Source organism: Oncorhynchus mykiss, chromosome 1 (assembly GCF_013265735.2).
Source record: "Oncorhynchus mykiss isolate Arlee chromosome 1, USDA_OmykA_1.1, whole genome shotgun sequence".
Taxonomy (NCBI): Eukaryota; Metazoa; Chordata; class Actinopteri; order Salmoniformes; family Salmonidae; genus Oncorhynchus; species Oncorhynchus mykiss.
In genome coordinates, this window is record NC_048565.1 from 9,756,583 (window position 1) to 9,780,943 (window position 24,361).

Below are 24,361 nucleotides of genomic sequence, written 5' to 3' on the forward strand. Positions count from 1 at the left end.
TAGTGATACATGTATTACATAAGGATGCAGTAGATGATATAGAGTACAGTATATACGTATACATATGAGATGAATAATGTAGGGTATGTAAACATTATATTAGGTAGCATTGTTTAAAGTGGCTAGTGATATATTTTACATCATTTCCCATCAATTCCCATTATTAAAGTGGCTGGAGTTGAGTCAGTGTCAGTGTGTTGGCAGCAGCCACTCAATGTTAGTGGTGGCTGTTTAACAGTCTGATGGCCTTGAGATAGAAGCTGTTTTTCAGTCACTCGGTCCCTGCTTTGATGCACCTGTACTGACCTCGCCTTCTGGATGATAGCGGGGTGAACAGGCAGTGGCTCGGGTGGTTGTTGTCCTTGATGATCTTTATGGCCTTCCTGTAACATCGGGTGGTGTAGCTGTCCTGGAAAAACTACGACTATAACTAAAACTATGGAGTTCATTGGCCTACAACACGTGTGTGTATTTGCCCTTAAAATGATATTGCTAGATGGAAGAAAATAATAAGATAGGCCTAAACTGTAATAAGATGTACTTGAAAGATACTATAAATAGCAGGAGACATACCTGGGTTCTAGACTGGTATTTAGGGCAAGCATTTTAGGAATATACATATGGTTAGTGTCAACTTCTACTTACACGTTAAAGCTCAGCCATGTTGCTACATGTTTACTCATTGACTTCAAGTAGAGCATTGTTTGTGAATCTGAATAAAAGCCTAATAAAAGTGTATTGCCCCCAGCTTGGGCAGCACTGCTACACTGCTTTTTTGGGCTAAAGGTGTTTGTGACACGTGCATGTGTTCCAATGATGTCATAATTGTCTGTAGCTTCTATGTTGCCTATCAACTTGGCTGTCCTTCAGAAAGTAGATAATACTTGTATTTTCAAACAATTAATAAAAATACTAGCAACAAAACAAACTAAATAGATTTAATCCATTAATATGATATTGCCAGATGGAATAAAATAACAAGGTAGGCCTAAACTGTAATAAGATATATCTTATAGACTGCTTCAGTGCATTTGGAAAGTATTCAGACCCCTTGACTTTTTACACATTTCATTTTTTACGTTATAGCCTTATTCTAAAATGGATTACATACAACATTTTCCTCATCAATCTACACACAATATCCCATAATGACAAAGCAAAAACTGTTTTTTAGAAATTTTTGCAAATTAAAACGGAAAAAAACAGAAATACCTTATTTACATAAGTATTCAAACCCTTTGCTATGAGACTCGAAATTGAGCTCCGGTGCGTCCTGTTTCCCTTGATCATCCTTGAGGTATTTCTACAACATGATTGGAGTCCACCTGGGGTAAATTCAATTGATTGGACATGATTTGGAAAGGCACATACCTAAGGTCCCACAGTTGACAGTGCAAAAATCTATTTTAATTCCAGGTTATAAGGCAACAAAATAGGGAAAATGCCAAGGGGGGTGAATACTTTCGCAAGCCACTGTAAATGGTTCAGTTCACATAAACAGTCATTATTTTCAGTTTGAGAGATCATCCCGGGCTTTGCCCCGTCTGCTGTAGCTGAGATGTCCCTGGAGGACATAGAACAACAAGACTATGATGTTTCTGACACTGAGAGAGTCAGGTAAGGCCACTTACACTCTGTCCAGTTAGATATTTGTGTGGAGTTTAAGAGAGAGAGAGACTACTAAGAAAGAACTTGTTATGGGGGAGGTCAGGCGTCATTCATGGAGTCATTTGTAGGGTCAAGTCCCCAGCCGATCTATTTGAACCGATGTATTAACTACTAAGTGAGTCTTTGACATGAAGACAGTGGTTAGATTCTGCCATTGGGACTGCTCTGATGTTTCCATTCTCTCCTGGTTATGACCATAGAGCCTTGTCCCAGTCTCTAGACCTGCCTGTCTGTGTGGTGGATGACCACCTGACCTCTGAAGCTGTCAATGAGATGGTAAATTGACCTTGTCATTTCATATTACAACATTAATCCAATAAAATGTTATAGTGATGCTATCATTGGCAATGTTGACGTACCACAACCATCTCTGTTGTGTTTCAGTTGTTTAAATTTGTCCAACGTTGCCAATGCTCCTCCACACTCTAACGGTTCATAAGTTCTTTCAGTATGATATTTGTTGTATATGTTAAGTTTGACTCTGTTGGTGCCATTATTTGAGACTCATAATGTTTATTTCTACCAGAAGCAAACCAGCACTGTGGAAACCACAGAAGAAGAGAGCCTCAACAGTGCGAGTTTTTTTCACTGATTATCAACTTCCTGCAGAACCTAACTGAGGAGTATGTTCTATTTTCTTTGGTACAGTACTACTATCAAACCTGTAAAGGATTGTATGAAAGCAGATTCATCAACTACATTTCCATTGCGGAAAAAGTTACATCACACCACAATGTTGTCAAAACAATTTCTACAAAGCATGTGTAAAATACTGTTTAATCTGATGACTCTACTGACCGACATTTCTGACAATATTAATACTATTAATATGAATAATTCATATGAATCATTTTCAGGCAATGGAGTAGGATTCGTAATGGCATTTCTGACCCGGTAAGATCTGAAAGCTTATTTAGAATACAATGATCACTGAATGTTTAGCCTTGTTCATAAGCTTTTGAAAGACGCACTATGCAACATTTTAAAACACTTCTTCTGTTTCTGGAATACAGCTGACAAAACAACAGCTTGCCGGCTTGTGTCTGAGGATTGTCCAGTTTTTATCGGACAAGCTGATGCAGATCATCATCCCAGGTCTTTACGAACTACTGGGCATCCAAGATGCTGCCTCCTCTCCATTGTCACAGAGATCTCTCACAGCGTCACTCACCAGTCTGTTAGACGATAAGGTTAACACCAAGTCCCGCGTGAGATTTACTGAGGCTGGTGTACCTAAGAGGCCAGGCAGTCGAAAGTCTTACAATAGCTTTCGCATCCCGACTCCCTACCCTTCCTCCAACTGTATGGATCAGGAAGAGGAAGAAGAGCAGGAATCACAACAACTTAAGTTCAAGGAGATGTACCTGACTAAGGAGATGGGCAGTCTGGGCAGTGGAAGCTACTGCCCAAAACCATTGCCCAAGCCAGCCATGAGGTATGTCTGTAACCATTCTTCAATACTGCCTTTTATTTATGATTGTCCTTAAACAGTATTTGATGTTTATAGCAATTTCACATTTTTTTTTAGAGGATAGATATGGCCATATAAAGTTGAATTCTGAGTTTACATACACCTTAGCCAAGTACATTTAAACTCAGTTTTTCACAATTCCTGACATTTAATCCTAGTAAAATTCCCCTGTTTTAGGTCAGTTAAAATCACGACTTTATTTTAAGAATGTGAAATGTCAGAATAATAGAAGAAGAAAGAATAATTTATTTCAGCTTTTATTTCTTTCTTCACATTCCCAGTGGGTCAGAAGTTTACATACACTCAAATAGTATTTGGTAGCATTGCCTTTAAATTGTTTAACTTGGGTCAAATGTTTTGGGTAGCCTTCCACAAGCTTCCCACAATAAGTTGGGAGTATTTTGGCCCATTCCTCCTGACAGAGCTGGTATGACTGAGTCAGGTTTGTAGGCCTCCTTGCTCGCACAAGCTTTTTCAGTTCTGCCCACAAATGTTCTATAGGATTGAGGTCAGGGCTTTGTGATGGCCACTCCAATACCTTGACTTTGTTGTTCTTAAGTCATTTTGCCACAACTTTGGAAGTATGCTTGGGGTCATGTCCATTTGGAAGACCCATTTGCGACCAAGCTTTAACTTCCTGACTGAAGTCTTGAGATGTTGCTTCAATATATCCACAAAATTGTCCATCTTCATGATGCTATCTATTTTGTGAAGGGCACTAGACCCTCTTGCAGCAAAGCACCCCCACAACATGATTCTGCTACCCCCGTGCTTCAAGGTTGGGATGGTGTTCTTTAGCTTGCAAGCCTCACCCTTTTTCCTCCAAACATAATGATGGTCATTATGCCCAAACAGTTCTATTTTTGTTTCATCAGACCAGAGGACATTTCTCCAAAAAGTACGATCTTCAAATCAAATCAAATTTTATTTGTCACATACACATGGTTAGCAGATGTTAATGCGAGTGTAGCGAAATGCTTGTGCTTCTAGTTCCGACAATGCAGTAATAACCAACAAGTAATCTAACTAACAATTCCAAAACTACTGTCTTGTACACAGTGTAAGGGGATAAAGAATATGTACATAAGGATATATGAATGAGTGATGGTACAGAGAAGCATAGGCAAGATACAGTAGATGGTATCGAGTACAGTATGTACAAATGAGATGAGTATGTAAACAAAGTGGCATAGTTTAAAGTGGCTAGTGATACATGTATTACATAAGGATACAGTCGATGATATAGAGTACAGTATATACGTATGCATATGAGATGAATAATGTAGGGTAAGTAACATTATATAAGGTAGCATTGTTTAAAGTGGCTAGTGATATATTTACATAATTTCCCATCAATTCCCATTATTAAAGTGGCTGGAGTTGAGTCAGTGTGTTGGCAGCAGCCACTCAATGTTAGTGGTGGCTGTTTAACAGTCTGATGGCCTTGAGATAGAAGCTGTTTTTCAGTCTCTCGGTCCCAGCTTTGATGCACCTGTACTGACCTCGCCTTCTGGATGATAGCGGGGTGAACAGGCAGTGGCTCGGGTGGTTGATGTCCTTGATGATCTTTATGGCCTTCCTGTGACATCGGGTGGTGTAGGTGTCCTGGAGGGCAGGTAGTTTGCCCCCGGTGATGCGTTGTGCAGACCTCACCACCCTCTGGAGAGCCTTACGGTTGAGGGCGGAGCAGTTGCCGTACTAGGCGGTGATACAGCCCGCCAGGATGCTCTCGATTGTGCATCTGTAGAAGTTTGTGAGTGCTTTTGGTGACAAGCCAAATTTCTTCAGCCTCCTGAGGTTGAAGAGGCGCTGCTGCGCCTTCTTCACAATGCTGTCTGTGTGAGTGGACCAATTCAGTTTGTCTGTGATGTGTATGCCGAGGAACTTAAAACTTGCTACCCTCTCCACTACTGTTCCATCGATGTGGATAGGGGGGTGTTCCCTCTGCTGTTTCCTGAAGTCCACAATCATCTCCTTAGTTTTGTTGACGTTGAGTGTGAGGTTATTTTCCTGACACCACACTCCGAGGGCCCTCACCTCCTCCCTGTAGGCCGTCTCGTCGTTGTTGGTAATCAAGCCTACCACTGTTGTGTCGTCCGCAAACTTGATGATTGAGTTGGAGGCGTGCGTGGCCACGCAGTCGTGGGTGAACAGGGAGTACAGGAGAGGGCTCAGAACGCACCCTTGTGGGGCCCCAGTGTTGAGGATCAGCGGGGAGGAGATGTTGTTGCCTACCCTCACCACCTGGGGGCGGCCCGTCAGGAAGTCCAGTACCCAGTTGCACAGGGCGGGGTCGAGACCCAGGGTCTCGAGCTTGATGACGAGCTTGGAGGGTACTATGGTGTTGAATGACGAGCTGTAGTCAATGAACAGCATTCTCACATAGGTATTCCTCTTGTCCAGATGGGTTAGGGCGGTGTGCAGTGTGGTTGAGATTGCATCGTCTGTGGACCTATTTGGGCGGTAAGCAAATTGGAGTGGGTCTAGGGTGTCAGGTAGGGTGGAGGTGATATGGTCCTTGACTAGTCTCTCAAAGCACTTCATGATGACGGAAGTGAGTGCTACGGGGCGGTAGTCGTTTAGCTCAGTTACCTTAGCTTTCTTGGGAACAGGAACAATGGTGGCCCTCTTGAAGCATGTGGGAACAGCAGACTGGTATAGGGATTGATTGAATATGTCCGTAAACACACCGGCCAGCTGGTCTGCGCATGCTCTGAGGGCGCGGCTGGGGATGCCGTCTGGGCCTGCAGCCTTGCGAGGGTTAACACGTTTAAATGTCTTACTCACCTCGGCTGCAGTGAAGGAGAGACCGCATGTTTTCGTTGCAGGCCGTGTCAGTGGCACTGTATTGTCCTCAAAGCGGGCAAAAAAGTTATTTAGTCTGCCTGGGAGCAGGACATCCTGGTCCGTGACTGGGCTGGATTTCTTCCTGTAGTCCGTGATTGACTGTAGACCCTGCCACATGCCTCTTGTGTCTGAGCCGTTGAATTGAGATTCTACTTTGTCTCTGTACTGACGCTTAGCTTGTTTGATAGCCTTGCGGAGGGAATAGCTGCACTGTTTGTATTCGGTCATGTTACCAGACACCTTGCCCTGATTAAAAGAAGTGGTTCGCGCTTTCAGTTTCACGCGAATGCTGCCATCAATCCACGGTTTCTGGTTAGGGAATGTTTTAATCGTTGCTATGGGAACGACATCTTCAACGCACGTTCTAATGAACTCACACACCGAATCAGCGTATTCGTCAATGTTGTTGTCTGACGCAATACGAAACATGTCCCAGTCCACGTGGTGGAAGCAGTCTTGGAGTGTGGAGTCAGCATGGTCGGACCAGCGTTGGACAGACCTCAGCGTGGGAGCCTCTTGTTTTAGTTTCTGTCTGTAGGCAGGGATCAACAAAATGGAGTCGTGGTCAGCTTTTCCGAAATGGGGGCGGGGCAGGGCCTTATATGCGTCGCGGAAGTTAGAGTAACAATGATCCAAGGTCTTTCCACCCCTGGTTGCGCAATCGATATGCTGATAAAATTTAGGGAGTCTTGTTTTCAGATTAGCCTTGTTAAAATCCCCAGCTACAATGAATGCAGCCTCCGGATGAATGGTTTCCAGTTTGCAAAGAGTTAAATAAAGTTCGTTCAGAGCCATCGATGTGTCTGCTTGGGGGGGATATATACGGCTGTGATTATAATCGAAGAGAATTCTCTTGGTAGATAATGCGGTCTACATTTGATTGTGAGGAATTCTAAATCAGGTGAACAGAAGGATTTGAGTTCCTGTATGTTTCTTTCATCACACCATGTCACGTTAGTCATAAGGCATACGCCCCCGCCCCTCTTCTTACCAGAAAGATGTTTGTTTCTGTCTGCGCGATGTGTGGAGAAACCCGTTGGCTGCACCGCTTCGGATAGTGTCTCTCCAGTGAGCCACGTTTCCGTGAAGCAAAGAACGTTACAGTCTCTGATGTCCCTCTGGAATGCTACCCTTGCTCGGATTTCATCAACCTTGTTGTCAAGAGACTGGACATTGGCAAGAAGAATGCTAGGGAGTGGTGCACGGTGTGCCCGTCTCCGGAGTCTGACCAGAAGACCGCCTCGTTTCCCTCTTTTTCGGAGTTGTTTTTTTTTTGGGGTCGCTGCATGGAATCCACTCAGTTGTCCTGTTTGTAAGGCAGAACACAGGATCCGCGTCGCGAAAAACATATTCTTGGTAGTACTGATGGTGAGTTGATGCTGATCTTATATTCAGTAGTTCTTCTCGACTGTATGTAATGAAACCTAAGATGACCTGGGGTACTAATGTAAGAAATAACACGTAAAAAAACAAAAAACTGCATAGTTTCCTAGGAACGCGAAGCGAGGCGGCCATCTCTGTCGGCGACGGAAGTTGTCATCTTTGTCCCCATGTGCAGTTGCAAACCGTAGTCTGGGTTTTTTATGGCGGCTTCCGGAGCAGTGGCTTCTTCCCTGCTGAGCGGCCTTTCAGGTTATGTCGATATAGGACTCGTTTTTACTGTGGATATAGATACTTTTGTACCTGTTTCCTCCAGCATCTTCACACGGTCCATTGCTGTTGTTCTGGGATTGATTTGCACTTTTCGCACCCAAGTACGTTCATCTCTAGGAGACCTAGGAGGATCTCTAGGAGAACGCGTCTCCTTCCTGAGTGGTATGATGGCTGCGTGGTCCCATGGTGTTTATACTTGCGTACTATTGTTTGTACAGATGAACGTGGTACCTTCAGCCATTTGGAAATTGCTCCCAAGGATGAACCAATTCTTTTTGTGAGGTTTTGGCTGATTTCTTTTGATTTTCTCATGATGTCAAGCGAAGTGGCACTGAGTTTGAAGGTTGGCCTTGAAATACATCCACAGACTCAAATGATGTCAATTAGCCTAACATAAGCTTCTAAAGCCATGACATCCTTTTCTGGAATTTTCCAAGCTGTTTAAAGGCACAGTCAACTTAGTGCATGTAAACTTCTGACCCACTGGAATTGAGATACAGTGAATTATAAGTTAACTAATCTGTCTGTAAACAATTGTTGGAAAAATAACTTGTGTCATGCACAAAGTAGATGTCCTAACCGACTTGCCAAAACTAGAGTTTGTTAACAAGGAATTTGTGGAGTGGTTGAAAAACGACTTTTAATGACTCCAACCTAAGTGTATGTAAACTTCCGACTTCAACTGTACAAGCCAGTTTCAATACAAATTACTTCTACAAAAAAAGTACTCTAATTTATCATATTATTTGACTTTAAAACAGAATAATTTAGTCTTTTTTTTCTTCTCCAAACCGGCAGAAGCTTTTCTCTTTTATCTTTCTGTAATGAAAAGAACTATAGAAGTTGAATAAATTATTATTTTTTATTATTAGTTGTGGTTGACACACCTCCACCACACTAAGGTGTTTTCCCAGAGCAAAAGCAACGATTCCTCCACTATTTTCAATGGTGCAGATGTGTTTGACACACCTCCACCAGAGCAACGTTCCTCACAGCATTACATATTATTTGTTTGACTGTGATGATTTCTGTTTTTTTTTTCAAGAACCTCTCTGTCTGATGTGCAGAAGAAGACAACCAACTCTGACTCGCTACAAGTCCTCTTAGGTGTCTCAGAGGACACCCTCGTCACCTGTGTGCAGGACAGCCTGCAAGGTTCTCTCTCCAAACTTGCATGCATGTCCAATTCTCCATCTGGAAGTGCAGGCTCTCCGAAGATGACCCCTGCTGTAATGGCAGAAGTGATTAAAGATGTCAAGTCGGCCGTATCAGTGGTCGTTAAGAGTGCCTCCGCTAGCCAAACCTCTCAAGTGACACCGGTAAGGGGAGACTCACAGACCAAGGTGACTGAGAGCATGGTGAGAGAGCTGGCTGCTAAACTTGAAAAAGTTGACCAAGAGAGCAAGAGTCTAACAGGGCAAGTCATGACCATGATCTCTGACACAATGGTGGCTTTTGTTGACGAGAACGAACAGAATTTGCTGAAAGATCTGAAGGACAAGATCACGTTTTTGGCATCGCATGTTGGCTTCATTGACGATCTTGATGCCCTGATAAGGAAATACGAGAGCAGCTACAACATTGGTGAATCTGGTTCTTCCTGCACGCTCACATCTAAGAGCATCCAAAAACTCTCCAGCCGGGAGTTTCAAACATCAGCAATACAAGCAGTGAGTGGAGTTCTTGCCAAAAAAGTCAGTAGTTTGAGCTTTCCTAGTTCAGTCGTTCAGTCTGAGTTAACAGGTGCTGTATCAGGTCAAACATTGTCTGGCATTGTAAAGACAGAGTCAATTCACCCAGTGGGCTCAGCAGCGTCAGTAGTTGTTAAGACTTTCGTGTCAGATATGAAGTCCTTGGCTGAATCTGAGAGTCCCCAACAGAAGAGTGCCTGGTCTGCTGCTGTTCACATTTACCACAGCATCCAAAACAACTTGAAAGATTATTTCGGCAAGCTTCAGCGATGTGCCTTAAAGAGCATTGTCACATCTGATGATAACATCACAAATGCTGAGTTTAAGGAGACAGTTCCACTTCCTTGCTTAGACATGAAATATAGGCCCAGTAAGAGTGAGCCTCAGTTGCCAGAGTCCACTGGTGAAGTTACTTTACAAAGAGGCCTAAGTGAGAGCTCAAAACTAATTTGGGCACAAACTGAGTCAGAAGAAAGCAAGCTCCTTCTGACAACTTGCACCAAAGAAGTCATTTCAGAGCTTCTGGGATTGTACAACACTGAGATGTCAAAGGAGGACGCCCTGTACACTGTTGGAGAAAAAGGATCAGGCTTCTCTATTGAGAGACAACAATTTGTAGAGGGTGTTCTGGCTCAGCATGGGGAATACTCCCATTCCAGGGCCTCATCACCAATAGTATCTGAGGTCCCCTCTCAAATTGAGGACAGCAGAAGTAAGGCCACAGCTTCTTTGACCAGTCTGTTAGATTGCATGAAAAAACTCTCAAGTGAGGAATTCAAGAGAGACACCACTCAAGCAGTGAGTGAGTTCCTAGTTAAAAAGTCCAACAGTAGCTTACCGAGTGCACAGCCTGCTTATTCTGTAGCATCCAGGTCTTGTTCCGTTCAAAACCAGAGAACCTTGTCAAAGGATATTTGTGCGGATTCTGCTGCCTTTGGCATCATTGACACATTTGTGGAAGACCTGCAGAGCTCGGCGCAACCTGCAGAAGTAGAGGAGAGAGAACCTGACCTCCAGGAAAATGCACAAAAGCTACAGAGCAGGATCTGGTCTGCTACCACTAGTTTATATAACAATATTCAGAAGACATTAAAGGGCTTCACCATTCACCGGCGGAGATCAGACGTGCAGAGAAGAATGTCTAGCCATACACCCACAGAGGACTCTGGACATCTTGTGACTAAGGAGTACCTTGGTTTGGCAAGCCAGAGCTTGACGCAAGCTAGTAAGAGTGTGCCTCACTTGCCCAGTTTGAACCAGGAAGTGACTCTACACATGGGTGTCAGAGAGTTCAAAACTTCTCTGGACTGAAACAGAAGAGGGTCTAATGAACAATAGTACCAAACAGGTCATTTCAACAATCTTGACCTCATGTGAGGATCAGACATCAAATGCACCTTGCTTCTCCACAGTAGGAAAGAAAATATCTGATATGTCCCTTGAGGTCAACATATTGGTAGGTGGTGTTCTGTCTCAGCTGAAGGACATCTCCTTGTCAAGGTCCCCAACACCATGTGAAGACATGTTTGAACGTCTCCAAGGTTCTACTGAGCGAACCTCTCCAGTAAGTCTAGATTGCAGCACGGCTGCCTCCAAAGGCATTGCATCTTCCCACAGTCTTTCAACAAAGAGCCTCCAAAAACGTTCTAGTCATGAGTTCCAAACCAAAGCTGAGAAAGGAGTGAGTGAGGTCATCTCTAGATCATTTAACATTGTGGAGGAAGGCACAACAGATAAGTACCTCCAGTCTGTATCTACATCCACCACATCTACTGATATTATACAAACCATAGTGAAAGATCTGCAGGAGCTCACCCAGACCACCCAAACATCTGACATGGTATCTGGAACCTCCCTACTCACCACTGGACAGGTTTCTGAGAAAATAATCTGGTCTGTTGCTCGTAACATCTACTACAGTCTGCAAAGTAAGATTACGGAGTTTCTCAGAAAAGATATTCAAATGTCAGACACAACACTTGGTTCAATCCAAATATTTACATATCAAAGCAGTCCTGCTTCACAAAGAGCAAGTCTCTGCCATCTTGAGGTCAACCAGAGCAGTGTTACACCTGGTGGAAACGATGCCTGTGTGGACATTCCGCACAAATTACTACCTAAAACCACTAAGCTCTCAGGATCCATCCTGGAGGATATTGGCACGATCCGTTGTAGGAGTGCTGACAGCCAAAATACAAGAAATACCTCTTCTTCACACTCCTCCATCTCTCTAACACCTACTTCAAAATCAAAGCAGTCAGAATGGGACTTCACCTTGCCCGGTACTCCCATCCCCACTGAATTATCTGCTCAGAGTGACTTTCCCATTGTAAGAAACATGATCATTCAGGACTTGTTTCACACAGAGAACTTACTTCCCCCATCCTTTGTGGACAAAGTCAGGCAAGCTGCTGAGGTGGTAGTGGACGAAATGGTGGAAAGTGTTGAGAACACACAGGAAGATGGACAGGGTGCTTCTCATCCTGACGACCTCCGATCTGCTGTTAGGAAATTGAGAAAAATAATTTCCACTGGGACCATCCACATTTTCAGTCATGAATTTGTGGATAAAGTGATAGCCCTTCAGGACAGCCACAGCACTCCACAGGTCTTAACATTGGCAGCAGCCAGAAGTGCTTCAGACTCCATTCTTTCAAGGCTGAAATGGGGAAAGGAACAATGTGCCATATCCAAGAAGCTCTCCTCTCAGCTTCTCCAGATATTTGCTGAAGAGACAGTGAAGGGCTTCCTAAAACAGTGGTTAGATGAGTCTGAAAATATCAACATTGATGTTTCAGTCCAGAATGAACCAAGCACCTCTACTTGCATGGTCTTTCCTATCCAGCTCAATCAGAGCAAGCCAGAGGATAGTGACACAATGAATCAGCTCACGAAGGTCATGGTCAACAAAATGATGGATGCCTTATTAGTTGACTCTAGTCATCAAATGATCACCAAAGCCAATGCCAAATGTTCTTTTGAGTCCGGTACCAGCATGGCCACCAGTGACATTGTAGAAGGGATGTTGGATTTGGTAAGGGATAGCACCAGCAGTACTGGAGAGCAGATCCCCATCTTCAAGTCCAAGAAAAGCAAGAAAACCATGTTCAGCAAGATATGCTTTAACATAAAGGTATAAGTACAGATTTTTCATGAATAACACTGCTTTTGAATGTATGAGATATTATTTGTTTATATAATTCAGTATTTTAGCATTGTATGGCCTTTTTCCAGTTGATATACTGTACTTTAAGATATATAACAGTTTGTTTTAATGTGCCTTTTCCCACCAAACAGGGTTCCAAGAAAGTTAGAAAGGACCACTGTCCTCAAAAGTCTATGGAGTACCAGCCTCAGAAAATTTCCCCTACTGTGTACTTTACAGGTAAGCCCTGCTGCTGCTCATTCAAGACTAAGATATTATTACTTTAGCGTTCAACTAATTCATTTGGAAAGACATTGCACTCTGCTCTGAATTGTTACCCATGACATACAGGATGGTCTTTCTTTGCAGAGTCGAGGACAAATTCTCATGGCTCCTTTGCTCCAGAGGGAAATGACATCGCATATTCCTTCCCACCTGAAGAGAAGAGTCGCAAAACCTCCCTTTTCACCAGAATGTATAGAGCCATCACTAGAAGCTTCTCCAACCCAAGATAATTTTCCTCATTAAATGAGATTGCATTCATTTGTTGTCATATGTTGACTGTTTTGCTAGCACAGACTGTAATATGTTCTGCGATTCATCCACATGCATTGAGGAGTATACCACCTCAGTCACAGGCTACATCAATAAGTGGATCGACAACGTCGTGCCCACAGTGACCGTATGTACATATCCCCGACAGAAGCCATGGATTACAGGCAACATCCACACCGCGCTAAAGGCTAGAGCTGCCGGTTTCAAGGAGCGGGACACTAATCCAGACACTTATATGAAATCCTGCTATGCCCTCAGACTAACCATCAAACAGACAATACTATATCTATAAGCCTCATCAAAAGGAACGGAATTCTAAGTCGTCCACATTGTTTCAGGCATCATCCGTTCCAAAGTCTCACCACCACAGAGAACAGCTTGGTGGCCAGGTGACGCACACACTCTCTGTGGCCGTACTGGAGGGCGATCCTCAGGGGGTCGCGACCCTGGGGATCCCGACAGGCAAGGGTCAGAACGCTGCTGGCGATAAAGAGTTTGAGGATGGTGAGCTGGCCGCGCTCGATGGAGGCGACAGCGGGACACTTGGCGACGTCGGGGTGGGCCGTCTGGTGGCACCACTCACGGTAAGGGTGAACCCCCACCGGCTCAATGACACGCACCCCCCTCTCCAGCAGCCAGCCGGCCAGGTCCAGGTGGCCCAGAGAAGCAGCGATGTAGAGTGCCACCCGGAGCTGGAACATGGAATAATACAGAATCAATGTATTTATAACACGTTTCAAGTTTTTTTTGTCAAGTTCACAAGATACAGTGGGTTATAAAACAGAACAGTAAAATGCTTACTTGCAAGCTCTTTCCCACAATGCAGTATTAAATATCAGGGTAAGAGAAAAAACGTATGAAGGAAAAAAACACGAGAATATAAGCTATATACAGGGTCAGTACCATCATTGTAAGCTATATACAGGGTCAGTACCATCATTGTAAGCTATATACAGGGTCAGTACTATCATTGTAAGCTATATAAAGGTTCAGTACCATCACTGTTGATAGTAAGTCTATCATACAGTTCAGTGTGTAGATGTGTATTCTGACCTCATCACAGGTCTCTCCCTAGACAGGTGTCGTTGGACTGTCAGTCTGTGTCCCAGGAAGCAGCCTCTGAGGAACTCCGCCCACCCATCCCAGGTGTCTAACCGTAGAGTAGCCCCTGAGAGACAGAGACACATGCAGGTTGTCCTCCTGGTTGCCATGAACCAAGAATGTGTTCCATACAGTCCATTTGTCTCTGTGTTACATCCATAAGGTGTTGAGCCAGAGGACCATTGATCTACTGCACAAGGAAGGCCATACCCAGGTCAATGGCGTAGTCGTGCAGCCGGTTGCAGTCGTAGAGTTGCAGGCCGGTGGGAGAGCTCAGTCTGAAGGAGCTGACGGGAAGCCCACACTGCTGGGACACCAGGGTCATGAGCCTGGCCACAGACGTACTCAGGAGAAACACAGTGCCCAAGACTGAGAGGGTCTCCCCCGTCACGGCACTGAGTCAACATGGGCCAGCATCCCTGGGGAACGCTTTCAAACACCTTGTAGATTCCATGCCCCAACGAATTGAGGCTGTTCTGATGGCAGAAGGTGGGGTGCAACTCAATATTAGGAAAGTGTTTCTAATGTTTGGTACACTCAGTATATATAAGTTAGGAGTCATATAATTACAGGGGTAAGATGAAGTGGCTCCTTTGCACTGATCTTAGGTCTGGTTTGTGGTTTTACTGCTAATGGTAAAGGTTAGGATTTGGTGAGAGTAAACTGATCTGTGCCCAAGGGCAATTTCTATCCAGAGACAAATCAAATGTCCATGCTATTTAAATTTATAATCTACCACCATCTCGTGGCTCAAATTTGTAACAACATTTTCTAATTCATGTGCTGTACTGAGTTTTGTTCTATCACATTGAACACTAATCTGGGTGCAGATTAAATTGAAGACTAATCTGGGTGCAGATTAAATTGAACACTAATCTGGGTGCAGATTAAATTGAACACTAATCTGGGTGAAAATTAAATTGAAGACTAATCTGGGTGCAGATTAAATTGAACACTAATCTGGGTGAAAATTAAATTGAAGACTAATCTGGGTGAAAATTAAATTGAACACTAATCTGGGTGCAGATTAAATTGAACACTAATCTGGGTGAAAATTAAATTGAACACTAATCTGGGTGCAGATTAAATTGAACACTAATCTGGGTGTAAATTAAATTGAAGACTAATCTGGGTGCAGATTAAATTGTTAACAGAAATATTATGAATATGTATTTCAATGAACCCAAAGGGCCTCTTCTTCTCCTACTATACGGCCTGCTGTGCTCTACTGTACTCTACTGTACTCTGTCTGCTGTACTCTGTCTGCTGTACTCTGCTGTACTCTACTGTACTCTGCTGTACTCTGTCTGCTGTACTCTACTGTACTCTACTGTACTCTGCTGTACTCTACTGTACTCTGCTGTACTCTGTCTGCTGTACTCTACTGTAGTCTGCTGTAGTCTGCTGTGCTCTACTGTACTATACACCACTGGGTATACAGACTCTTCAGATACTGTTAGCGAACACCAGACTGAGGTCGAGGCGATTACATGGGGAAAAGGTTTATGACTGTAAGGGTGTTTGGTACAAAGGCAACACTACATCGGGCCACATTTCAGCTCTATCCCAGGTCAACCATACAATACTATAGATTTCCACTCTAGTCAACCAGCAAGAAGGAGAGACAGACAGAAGGTCTGGCTTTGACTATGTCAATGATGGGATGTGTAAGTAAGGAGTAAGGAACACAAATAAACATTATTCTGATGGTTACATTTGTACTTAGATACATAACCACTCTCCTTTGTTAGCAAATCTTCCACAGAACTTTGTGGAACAGAGTGAGTTCTGTCCCTGTCTGGCTCTGGACATGTACCCAGGGACCTCTGTACAACAACACTTCACACTCACGAAGCAGTGTTCTTACTACCCAATCACTCTACCATAACCATGGTCTCGGTATAAAGCAGTGTCCTTACTAACCAATCACTCTACCATAACCATGGTCTTGGTTGAGCAAGGGCAATATTACTTTAAGTCTCAAGCAGGGTGACCTCAACATACTATATATCACCATACTATATACCACCACACTATACAGTGGGGCAAAAAAGTATTTAGTCAGCCACCAATTGTGCAAGTTCTCCTACTTAAAAAGATGAGAGAGGCCTGTAATTTTCATCATAGGTACACTTCAACTATGACAGACAAAATGAGAAAAAAAATCCAGAAAAATCACATTGTAGGATTTTTTATGAATTTATTTGCAAATTATGGTGGAAATTATGGTGGAAAATAAGTATTTGGTCACCTACAAACAAGCAAGATTTCTGGCTCTCACAGACCTGTAACTTCTTCTTTAAGAGGCTCCTCTGTCCTCCACTCGTTACCTGTATTAATGGCTCCTGTTTGAATTAACTAAATCACCTAATCCTACTATATAACCATACTATATAATCATACTATATAACCATACTATATATTACCACACTCTATATCACCATAATATATATATAATCATACTATATAACCATAATATTTAACCATACTATATATCACCACAATATCACCATGCTATATACAGTGCCTTGCGAAAGTATTCGGCCCACTTGAACTTTCGCAAGGCACTGTATATCCCCATACTATATATCACCACACTATATCTGAAACACTTTATGTTAATGATAGTATGAAGCTGTTTCAAGCAATAGCCAGCTCACTTTGATATGCATTTTCAAGCACGGGTAGAAACAGCTAGGTGTTCGGCTGGTACCTTCAGCAGGCAGCAGATGGCACTGCTAGGGGTGATGCCAACGTCTGTCAGGACCCAGCTGTCCCGAAGGATGGCACCAGCATAGCTCAGCTCCAGGAAGTGCCTCACCTGCTTGTCGTCTGACAGTTGCACGTGGAAGTAATCCTGCCAGAGGAAGAAGATTGGAAACACAAGGAGCCAAAAAGCCACACAATAATTGTAAAAGTGTCCAATTGTGTACAATTAAGAAATAAATAAGGTGTGGTATATTGGCCATATACCACAAACCCCCAAGGTGACTTTTTTTTTTTTCAATTTAGTGGTATCCCATTGCTACAACTTGGGAGAGGCGAGAGCCAAGAGTCCTCCGAAACACAACCCAGCCAAGCCAAGCCACACTGCCACAGCCACACTGCTTCATGACACCATGCCCGCTTAACCTGGAAGCTGGCTTCCAGGTTAAGCGGTGTCGACCGTGTCAGCGTGCACTGCGCCTGGCCCGCCATAGGAGTCACTAGTGCATGATGGGACAAGAACACCCCTGCCGGGCCAAACCCTCCACTAAACCGGATGATGCTGGGCCAATTGTACGCCGCCCCATGGGTCTCCCAGTCACGGCCGGCTGCGACAGAGCCTGGACTTGAACCAGGATCTCTAGTGGCACAGCTAGTACTACGCAGTGCCTTAGACCACTGCGCTACTCGGGAAGCCCGAGGTGCCTTATTGCTATAGGGCAGTTCCTAGGCCTTTATTGAAAATAAGAATTTGTTCTTAACTGACTTGCCTTGTAAAATAAAAATTTGAAGCAGAGCTTAATTTGTAAATTGGGAGGTGCTAGAACAAAGAGTGGGTGCTAGAGGGGGGGTTCTGTGGTACCAGAACTCATGAGAAAAAAGATCACCTTTTGTAATAGAGCATTGAACGCATATCATCACCTGCATTGCTTGCTGTTTGGGGTTTTAGAATGGGTTTCTGTACAGCACTTTGAGATATCAGCTATATAAATAAATTTGATTTGATATCATCACATTTGGGTAGAAGGTGCTTATAGAAGGTGCACACATGGGGAACATTTTTAGTAGCCTAGGGTCCGGGAAAGTGTTGGCCTTTTTAAAACCGCATTTCGTGCAATTCTACATCCTTTTACATAACTGGAGACTTTGGCATTATCTTTTTTTTAATCCGCACAAATGATCGAAATGGCAGGCTACTTTGACACTGACAAATTTAGTATCTGAGATCAATAAAAACGACCTTGTCTTGAATCCATCAATAGCCTATAGGCCTAGGTTTGTGGAGAAACATATAGTAGGCTACAATATGAGGAGGAAATTAGTCCTAAAAATACTTTCCAGTTTCACTGACTCACCCAATGATGCGCAGCTCACTCGCTGGAGATTGTCGATGCGCTCGTGTCAAAAGCCTATCTCTCTCTCTCTCTGTTTTGTAAAACAATGTTTGGGTTTTGATCAAATATTTTGGTAGTCTACAGCATAGTCTTATCTTTTCAGCAAGAGTCATTGCTTTTCAACCTGTGTTTTCCCTCGATTGTATTTGAAATATTGCAAAAGGCCTGTTTTGTCTGCGTGCTGTTTTTTCACTGACAGATTTGCCTCGCGTTCCCGACTGTAGGCTATTCTTTGTTATTGGGTTACAATCCGCAGCTAGGCTATTTAAAAAAGAAGCTATTGGTCCTCTGTAGCTAAATTATAGGGCTTCTCGTGACGTATTAGGCTATTCTGAATGATTTAATTTATTTCTGAACAGACAGCAGTAATTCCGTAACTTTAGAAAATTCCTCCAGAACCCTTCATGCAGCTATGATTCTATAAGGAAACAAATGATGAAGTGCAACTCTGGAGAGATGAGGGGGCAGGATAATTGACGAAGAGGCAACTCGAACTTTGATCGCTTTTATTATAATTGTTACATAGCAAAAAGTGAAAATTATTTTTCATGGCACGAGAGGTACCGGATTCGGCCAAGTATGTTCCGGAACAAAACAGTCCAGAATGGAAAGGTGCCGGATCCTGTTCTGGCATGATCCGGCTCAAATTAAGCACTGATTTGAAGTACCTATGCCTCTACCTGCTGAGTATACAGATTATTAAACTAGATTCAGTGGGCTTGTCATTCACAGTGCTGATGAAAAATCAAGTACAGTTGATCTAAATGTGGATATACGAGGACATCTAGTGGTCACCTGATTTAAAAAAAAAAATTCATGCAAGCTATCTTTTCACTAGCATGCGATGCCATATATTTGACGCAGGTATTTATTTTTCAACATGTATTGTCATTGACTGGAACAAAATATAATTGTATGAGCTATGCCTCTGTGTCCCGGCGTTGTTGTACCCCTCTACTATCTGGCTTGGTGGGGCGATCTCGTTCTGCATCCCTGCTTCACTTATATTCAATGTGTCGTCATGCATTTGTGCATGCACGCTGTTAACGGTCATATCCGTCTTGCTAACTTAGCTAGCTCATCAACCAGTATTTTATTCGCTTTTTCTGCACGATAGCACTTATTAAAGCCTTGAAACTCATGGGGACCTCACTGTTACCACGGGTCATCGAGCTAGCCCTTATTTGGCAGCAGGGTTGCATCGGTTTCCATTGGATTTGACAGCTTGTTAGGCTGGCTAGCTAGGTAGCTAATTCGCTAACGCGAACTGTTTATCACGTAGCAGCCTATGCTGACTAGCATCGCTAGCAACTAGCTAACATGGATAAAGTCTAGTCGTGGGTCCACAAAATCAAACAAATGGTACTGAACTGATGACAAAATCATGTTTCGAAATTGTAGTAGCTATTTATGTTTTTTTTGTTGTTGTTGCTTAAGGACATTAAGACAACCGGTCACGAATGCGGAGCCACGCCCTAAAATAACATGTGACCACAAGGCGTTTGTGACGCAATCATGCGTTCCAATTTTGTCATAATTGTCTGTAGGTTCCAAATTGCTTATGAGCTTGGCTGCCCTTCAGAAAGTAGCTGATTCTTGTACTCTACAGCTGTATTTTCCTACAGTTACTAATAATACTAGCAACAAAACAGATTTCATTCCTTAAAATGATTTTGCCAGATGGAAGAAAATAATAAGGTAGGCCTAAACTGTAATAAGATATACCTTAAAGACTGCTTGTGTTTAATCCTGAATCCAGTTGCCCCTCTTGTACTGGGATAAAACAATAGGGAACCCATGAACCTTATGGAGGAGTACATGTGTTTTGTAGACACACCTGGGTTCTAAACTGGCTGAGGTAAACATTTTCGGAAAGCCTTGGTTTTTAAATCCCGGTGAAAGCAGATATGTCAAAGTTTGTCAATGTCTTGTTGCCCTTCTATTTAGTTGAAACTAGCGAAAATGATCATTTTGCTTCTCTTAATCCACATTTTCTAGCAAAAAAACATGTTCATGCTTTAGGGCTGGTGGCTCCATATATATTGGTAAAATATAAAGTGTGTGTGTGTGGGGGGGGGGGGGGGGGGGGTGTAGTGGATATAATGGGGTATAGGCCTAACTGTTGTTTTGAGGGTGAAATTTCAACCACAGGACGATGTCATTGTAAACTAAATTCAGCATAGCCAAACCTTGTATAAAATAGGTTGAATTTGTACCTTTGAAACCATGTCAGATTTTCAACATTATATACACTTTCAGAAAAAAACTATAGGCAGCACCTCAGCCCGGGATCGAACCCTATCCAGGGTTTTAACTACACCCAGCCCTGCTTAGCTTTAATATGTCACTGACTACTACCAATATGCTATTGTGAGAATTATTATTGAGAGATCTCTTAATAACAAAATATATTCCGTGTTAATATCGAAGTCATTCTAAGGGGTAGGTTTGACAAAGCAAATGAGTGAGTGAGTCTTTGACATGAAGACAGTGGTTAGATTCTGCCATTGGGACTGCTCTGATGTTTCCATTCTCTCCTGGTTATGACCATAGAGCCTTGTCCCAGTCTCTAGACCTGCCTGTCTGTGTGATGGATGACCACCTGACCTCTGAAGCTGTCAATGAGATGGTAAGTTGACCTTGTCATTTCATATTACAACATTAATCCAATAAAATGTTATAGTGATGCTATCATTGGCAATGTTGACGTACCACAACCATCTCTGTTGTGTTGCAGTTGTTTAATTGGCCCAACGTTGCCAATGCTCCTCCACTCTTTAACAGTTAATAATTATTTCAGTATGATATTTGTTGTTTATTAAGTTTGATTATTTGCAATATAATTACATTTCTACCAGGAGCAGAGCAATTCTACCAGGAGCAGAGCAACCTCAGTGATGGAAACCACAGAAGAGGGGAAGCTCAACAATGTGGAACATCTGACACTTATGGACTTCCTTCAAAACCTAACTGAGAAGTATGTTCTGTTTTCTTTGGTACTATCACACCTTCAAGAAAATAGGATCAAATTAGAAACTGATCAATCTGAAAAAAAATGTCATTGCTAGAAAAGTTGTCACATTGCAATTTTGCCAAAACAACTGACACAAAGCAAGTATAACTTCACGATCAGGCAAATAATTAAATAAAAACAATTCTGCCACGCATCCTGATATGACAACATTTATAACAATATTGTTTTCAGGCAATGGAGGGGGATTCGTGAGGGTATGTTTGACCCGGTAAGATCATGTTACTGACAATTTAATCAGATTACCATGAAAACTCTGCCTAATGTTTAACCTTGTTCATAAGCTTTTGAAAGACGCACTATGCAACATTTTAAAACACTTCTTCTGTTTCTGGAATACAGCTGACAAAACATCAGCTTGCCGGCTTGTGTCTGAGGATTGTCCAGTTTTTATCGGACAAGCTGATGCAGATCATCATCCCAGGTCTTTACGAACTACTGGGCATCCAAGATGCTGCCTCCTCTCCATTGTCACAGAGATCTCTCACAGCGTCACTCACCAGTCTGTTAGACGATAAGGTTAACACCAAGTCCCGCGTGAGATTTACTGAGGCTGGTGTACCTAAGAGGCCAGGCAGTCGAAAGTCTTACAATAGCTTTCGCATCCCGACTCCCTACCCTTCCTCCAACTGTATGGAGCAGGAAGAGGAAGAAGAGCAGGAATCACAACTTAAGTTCAAGGAGATTTACCTGACTAAGGGCAGTCTGGGCAGTGGAAGCTACCTGCCCAAGGGGGCCATGAGGTATGTTCTTAAAGGGAAATTTAACAACTTCATATTCATCTCCAGCATCACCATATGTGAAAATTACACATTTCCATGCTTTGTAGTAAAAAAAATATAGAGGGACGTAACTGTTTCCAATAGTGCTGAGAAATTAGTGCTTTTTGAGGTTGGTTTGGTTTCCATTCAAATATTTAAAAAATAATCACGGTTTTGGATTTCAATACTTTTTTTAGACATTGAATGCATTATGGATTATGTGTGTTGAATGCTGTAACAACACATAATAAAACAATGAATAAAAGTCCCATGATGGTAGTGACTGTCCATTACTGTTTATGACTTATCAACCATCATTTACTTTCTCATATAAAATATTTATTTGATGACTTTATTATTTCATTCCAAGTCATCAACTCTTCTCTATAGAGCTGCTGCTTATCCTGTCTGACAAAATCACTATTTTAGTAGTTCTTCTAAGTAAATAAGACCTACTTTTATGACCGCTGAACACCAACTGTCAATCACTTAGATCATGTATTTCCAGGTAGAGAATCCTCGCAACGCAACTGCTTTTTATCTCTCTCATGCATTCTCTCGTCTCTCCGTCTCAGTTAATGAGGTTTCCGTATCTGCTCCACACAGAGTGGACAAGCAAGTGGGCGTGCAATGGATTATGGGAATTAATTGCCGTATTTTCTGTGCTAAACTATGTAGAATATTGGCCTGTTGGAAACTACAACTCCCTACTACATTGCATAGTTCGTGCTTGATCTGATTTATCTCTACAGAAACTGAGCATCGAGCTCACAGAAGAAGAAAAAAATTAACTATATGGAATTGAAATAATTGAGCCGACGTCGGTCAATTAGTTGTTTAAAAACCGAAAAATAACAAAAATGTTGGTTAAATGCTCAGCTCTAGATTCTAATGACATCATCAGTGTGCATCGTGTGATTTTAACCAATTATGAGTAGGCATTGCCTACTAATTGGTTGATGATGTCATAGAAAACACTTATCTTCCTCTTTCTTTTTTACTACAAAACATAGAAATGCCCGTTTTTCACATATGCTGATGTTGGGGTGGTGCTGGAGATGATGAATATGAAGTTGAAACATTTAGAAATTTCCCTTTAACATTTCTTCAAACTGCCTTGTATTTATGATTGTCCTTGAAGTTATTAGAAGTTACAGTATTTGAAGTTTATAGCAATTTGGATTTTTGTAGAGGATAGATATTGCCAGGATAGATAGATATCTACAGGCCAGTTTCAATACAAATGACTTATACAAAATACACTTTATTGGGCTTTAGAAATTAAGCAGTTAGGCTGACATCACACTAAGGTTTTTTCTCAGAGAAACAGCAGCGTTTTCCTCATTGTTTTCAATGGTGCAGATGTATTTGACACACTGAATGTGCATCACAGCCTTACATATTATTTGTTTGACTTTGATGATTTCTGCGTTTTTTTTCCCAAGGACTCTAACCTCTCTGTCTGATGTGCAGAAGAAAACAACCAACTCTGAGACGCTACAAGTCCTCTTAGGTGTCTCAGAGGACACCCTTGTCACCTGTGTACAGGACAGCCTGCAAGGTTCTCTATCCAAACTTGCATGCATGTCCAATTCTCCATCTGGAAGTGCAGGCTCTATGATGCTAACCCCTGCTGTAATGGCAGAGTTGGCTAAAGATGTCAAGTCGGCCTTATCAGTGGTCGTTAAGAGTGCCTCCGCTAGCCAAACCTCTGTAGTGACACCGGTAAGGGGAGACTCACAGACCAAGGTGACTGAGAGCATGGTGAGAGAGCTGGCTGCTAAACTTGAAAAAGTTGACCAAGAGAGCAAGAGTCTAACAGGGCAAGTCATGACCATGATCTCTGACACAATGGTGGCTTTTGTTGACGAGAACAAACAGAATTTGCTGGAAGATCTGAAGGACAAGATCACGTTTTTGGCATCGCATGTTGGCTTCATTGAGGATCTTGATGCCCTGATAAGCAAATACGAGAGCAGCTACAATATTAGTGAATCTGGTTCCTCCTGCACGCTCACATCTAAGAGCATCCAAAAACTCTCTAGCCGGGAGTTTCAAACATCAGCAATACAAGCAGTGAGTGGAGTTCTTGACAAAAAAGTCAGTAGTTTGAGCTTTCCTAGTTCAGTCATTCAGTCTGAGTTAACAGGTGCTGTATCAGGTCAAACATTGTCTGGCATTGTAAAGACAGAGTCAATTCACCCAGTGGGCTCAACAGCATCAGTAGTTGTTAAGACTTTCGTGTCAGATATGAAGTCCTTGGCTGAATCTGAAGAGAGTCCCCAACAGAAGAGTGCCTGGTCTGCTGCTGTTCACATTTACCACAGCATCCAAAACA

The 24,361-nt window shown here is 42.6% G+C and overlaps 2 protein-coding genes across 6 annotated transcripts in view; one reads left to right on the plus strand and one right to left on the minus strand.

Annotated features, from left to right (window-relative positions):
- Positions 1-24,361, minus strand: part of LOC110530072 (protein ANKUB1-like) — a 99,721-nt gene that overhangs the window by 67,601 nt on the left and 7,759 nt on the right. Inside the window, exons 1-2 of one of the 3 annotated variants that reach the window (XR_005034834.1) lie at positions 18,193-18,720; positions 16,845-16,988 (exon numbers count right to left, since the gene is read on the minus strand). The exons of the other annotated variants lie outside the window; for them this stretch is intronic. The gene's annotated coding sequence lies outside the window, so the exon portion shown is untranslated. Of the gene's footprint in view, positions 1-16,844; positions 16,989-18,192; positions 18,721-24,361 lie in introns of those variants that run through there. 3 annotated transcript variants of the gene reach the window in all.
- Positions 1,356-23,585, plus strand: LOC118937415. 3 transcript variants are annotated; one of them, XM_036936625.1, is made up of 6 exons: positions 1,356-1,617; positions 1,869-1,944; positions 21,090-21,208; positions 21,437-21,473; positions 21,605-21,686; positions 23,469-23,585. In XM_036936625.1, exons 1-6 carry the CDS (start codon positions 1,559-1,561, stop codon positions 23,474-23,476), a joined length of 381 nt encoding a protein of 126 aa, XP_036792520.1. In that variant the 5' UTR covers positions 1,356-1,558; the 3' UTR covers positions 23,477-23,585. The 3 variants fall into 3 exon arrangements, with proteins under 3 accessions (XP_036792520.1, XP_036792485.1, XP_036792412.1); XM_036936517.1 differs by lacking the exons at positions 21,090-21,208; positions 21,437-21,473; positions 21,605-21,686; positions 23,469-23,585 and adding exons at positions 2,195-2,291; positions 2,526-2,562; positions 2,682-3,103; positions 8,685-11,108 and having other exon boundaries at positions 1,552-1,617; XM_036936590.1 differs by lacking the exon at positions 23,469-23,585 and having other exon boundaries at positions 21,605-22,797.